At 21.6% G+C, this 4,529-nt stretch overlaps 1 protein-coding gene across 1 annotated transcript; it reads left to right on the plus strand.

Annotated features, from left to right (window-relative positions):
- Nucleotides 1–792: 792 nt before the first annotated feature.
- LOC127135060 (uncharacterized) lies at nt 793–3,457 on the plus strand. Its single transcript, XM_051061900.1, has 7 exons — nt 793–991; nt 1,087–1,173; nt 1,263–1,466; nt 1,564–1,728; nt 1,864–1,917; nt 2,301–2,438; nt 3,020–3,457. Exons 1-7 carry the CDS (start codon nt 833–835, stop codon nt 3,386–3,388), a joined length of 1,176 nt encoding a protein of 391 aa, XP_050917857.1. The 5' UTR covers nt 793–832; the 3' UTR covers nt 3,389–3,457.
- Nucleotides 3,458–4,529: the final 1,072 nt, after the last annotated feature.

The raw sequence follows: 4,529 nt of genomic DNA on the forward strand, positions 1-4,529 counted from the left end.
AAGTGCATATTTTGTAATAGTATTGGGATCAAATTGACGTACAACTATTACCTATTAATTATACTAAATAATTTATTTAGAGTGTTGACGTAGATTTCAACATGAGCTCAATAAAGATTAAATTTTTATTATTTAACAAAATATTTGATTATATGCAATTCAAATGTTGGTAATAAATTATACCATAAAATAAAATATTGTATAAAAATTATACAACATGATTTTATTTATAATACATAATATAAATAAATATCGTTGTGATTGAATCCAAACAGACTGTTTACATTCATTTAATTTAACTAACATAAATTTATTTATTTATTACTCCCACTTCTCATTTTATTTATTTTTAAAATATAATAATATTCAAGAAATATAATTATTTTAATAAATTATAATTTATCTTTCTCATATAAAATTATCTAACTTTTAATTTGTATGAAATGATTAAATGACTAATAATTCAAAAATAATGTAATATACTTGTGAAATTGAATGTATGTTTATAAGAAAAAGCTACAAAATATTTAGATGGTAAGTGCTATTAAAAAATGAAATATTATGACTTTTTCAATTGAAGAGGGGAAACTAAAAAACGATTTTACAAAAAATTATTCCAAAAAAATAATAAAAAAGTAAAAAATGTATTTATTAAGAATTATTTCTCCCAAAAAGATATAAGAAAAGGTAATGTATTCAATTTATTTCATTGACCACATACATTTTATATTGATTAAATTATATATTACTTCATTTGTTTTTTAACATTTGTCTATATATAAATAATATACTAAACTCTGGTCTATGAAAATTAAGTCATCAGTGAAAGAAAATGTCAAAAATGATCAATATCTTATTATTGATTATGTGTTTGGTGATTAATAGTACTAGCTATAGAGATCATGGTATGCAGAGTGGGCTGAAAGATGAAGATTTGGAATTGGAGAGGCAACTAAATATCCTTAACAAATCTCCTATAAAGAGTTTTCATGTATTTACACATAATTTGTTGGTGGTTTAGGTCATCTTAATTTGATTTATTATTCTAACAATTTATTTTTTATTGAATTTCAATGGTTTTTATAGATAAAATCAGGATATATAGTCGATTGTATTGATATTAACAAACAACCTGCTTTTGATCATCCTTTATTGAAAAATCACAAGTTGCAGGTAAAACAATTATTGTATATTATTTTCAATTTCTTTTATTACTTATACAGTTTGTTTCAATGATTATTTTTGTTTTTTTTTTATGATAGAGAAAACCAATTTTTGAAAGAAATATTACTGAAAGAAGAATTCAAAATTCATCAGAAAAGTCTAGATTCATTCTTGAGACAGTTAGGTGTCCTCAAGGAACTCAAGGAACAGTTCCTATCCGAAGAACAACAAAAAATGATTTAATTCAAGGCAAATATCTATTCAATGCTGAAAATCTAACTCAAAATAGTGCCCTTAATCATGTAAGTTTTTTCGAATATTATATACTAAAATTAATTTTTTATTTATATAATTAATATTTATAACTTTTTCAAGTTAATGAATATGTTAAAATTGTAGTTTGCTCGACTGAATCTTAAACACGTAAGTGCTCCTTACTATGGAGCTAGTGGAACTACTAGTGTTTGGAATCCAAAAGTTTATAAGGGTCAATCAAGTAGCGGTAACTTATATGTTCTAAATGGAGAAGGAGATAATCTTAATAAAATTTCGATTGGATGGCATGTGAGTTTTAATTTAATTTATAATTTTAGTTTTCTTTTTTTCTATAAACATGCATGTATTTATAGATATAACTTTGATATTTAATTGAATTTGAAAACATATAATTTATTTTATAATTTATCTCATATTTGTTAGGTGTCTCCGCTATTATATAATAATGGTGAAACTCATTTATACTCGTTCTGGGCGGTAAGTTAATGTTTATATATTATTTAATATTCACTAATTTATATTATACTAATTATTTTACATAAATGATAACTTTTCTCCCACCTCAAATACTTGATTATTATATCTTCAACCAATTAGTTATCACCATTTCATTTTATTATATATAATTATTTATGAAATATTTAAATTGTAGATGTTTTCAATGCATTTTAGCTTAAAGATAACTCTACAATCTTTTTGAAATTGTTAAATAAAAATGCTCCTTTCACATAAAATTGTTATGAATATATTTATTATTTTATTCAATGTTTCTTATATTTTTTTAATCTTTTATATGTAATTTTGTTTGAAAATCAAAATATTTGGTTTTAAAAATTCTAACATGTATTAAAAAAATACAGTCAGGTAAAAATGGATGTTTCAACATGTTGTGCAAGGGTTTCATTCAAGTTGACCGAACATTTTATTTGGGTTCACATATATCTAAGACATCTACCTATGGAGGAGATATTTACGAAGTTCGGCTCCAAATTTCTAAGGTCATCTCTTTACATAAAATCTCATATATATATATATATATATATATATATATATATATATATATATATATATATATATATATATATATATATATATATATATATATATATATATATATATATATATATATATATATATATATATATATATATATATATATGAACGACGATCAACTTATTGTAAGAGTAAATTTTTTTAATTTATTTCAAATTATAATTATTAAAATTGAATCTAATATAATGGTTGATTAAGTAAAAATATTAATTAATAATTAGATTAATTTAATTAGGAACTTTAATTTGAAGTAAGTTAAAAAAAATATTTTAAAATAAGTTGATCATATATATATATATATATATATATATATATATATATATATATATATATATATATATATATATATATATATATATATATATATATCTAGTGATGAAGTTCAAAGAGATTTAATTTAAAATTTATACAAATTTTAATATTATTTAGTATATTTCTTATATGAGATTAAATTCTTAAAATTTAATCATAAATATTTGATATTTTACAATCTAACAGTAAAATCATTAAATGTTATGCTTTTCAGGATAATACGGGCAATTGGTGGTTAAAAGTTAGAGATAAAGATATTGGATATTTTCCCGCAGCTTTATTCTCCATCTTGTACGAAGCTGATCAAGTAGGATGGGGTGGATATACAGTTACTCCTGCGGGTACTACTAGTCCTGCAATGGGTTCCGGATATTATCCTGATGAAGACGTCACTCATGCATCTTATTTTAAGTTTATTAAATATCTAAATATAATTAGAGAGCATTACGATCCTTTTCCATTTATGGTAGATAGCTACAATGATGCTCCTAAATGCTATGGACTTACAAACTATGAAGATAAGAGAAAGGATTTAGGATATTTTTTTCAATTTGGTGGACCGGGTGGTAATTGTAGAAGTTGACTACAGTAAACAGGTTTTGTTATATGTAATAAAGATTTCTAATGATATGCATTTGTCTTTTTAAATAAATATATTTTAAAAATGTTAAATTTTAAATTCTTTAAAGGTTTTTTATGGTCTAATAATGTAAAATATTACTCTTCAATTATATAAAAGTAAAAATATAAAATGCTTTTACTTTATTAGGTAGTCATAAGTAGTATTAAAGTATATGTAAATATTAGAAGGAACTTTTGAATTGTCTACTATTTTAATACTCAAAACCATTATTATTATTTATGTGTAAATATATTTTGTTCTCTCTTAAAAGCTCATCTATATTACACATTTGCTTAGTAATAAAACCTTTTTAATAAAGGACACATCATTTTATTATTTTATCTTTAGCCAATCATAATCACTACACTGGTTTTTCTACAAACATTTTTTAAGAGGTTAATCATATTTTTATTATATTGAAAAAAGAATAAAACCATATTTCACAAAAATAAATTTAAAAAAGAATAAAACATATTTCACAAAAATAAACAAATAAAAATACATTTTATATTAAAAAAATTATAAATAAACAAATAGATATCATATTTATAAAAAAACAAATGTAATATATTCTTAAAAAAGTGATCAAATAGAACTATATGTATGTAAAACGTCCAAATTTAGGAGACATATTATACACTTGATCCACTATCATTATGTAAACTGACTATCCAAAGAAAATTATTATTTTTTTGAAATTAAAAAATTGCAGGCATTAAAATTAAATATAATGAGGATTAAGCAACATTAAATGAAAATGCAAAGTAATAATATCAGTTAATTTTCTAACGGCTAATTTTTATGTATTATGATTTAGAATTTTTTTTAATTTTTTGTTGTCTTAAATAAATCTTTTAATCTTTTTTATTTTTTAATAAATCCATATTGTAATTAAAGATCCTTAACGGTATCCGAGGGCACTAGTTTACATTTCCATTTTTTTTATTATGTAATTTTTCTAAAGAAACATCTATTGTTCTTTCCTTCGATTTCAAATAGTAAATGCATGAATAAATTTGATAGCAAGTGATTCTAAGTTTCTCTCATTATTAATGAAGTTCAAATTTCGGACACTGGTGATTTCTTCAGTTCTAAGTCATCA

The sequence above is a fragment of the Lathyrus oleraceus genome, chromosome 1, assembly GCF_024323335.1.
Source record: "Lathyrus oleraceus cultivar Zhongwan6 chromosome 1, CAAS_Psat_ZW6_1.0, whole genome shotgun sequence".
NCBI classification, from domain to species: Eukaryota; Viridiplantae; Streptophyta; class Magnoliopsida; order Fabales; family Fabaceae; genus Lathyrus; species Lathyrus oleraceus.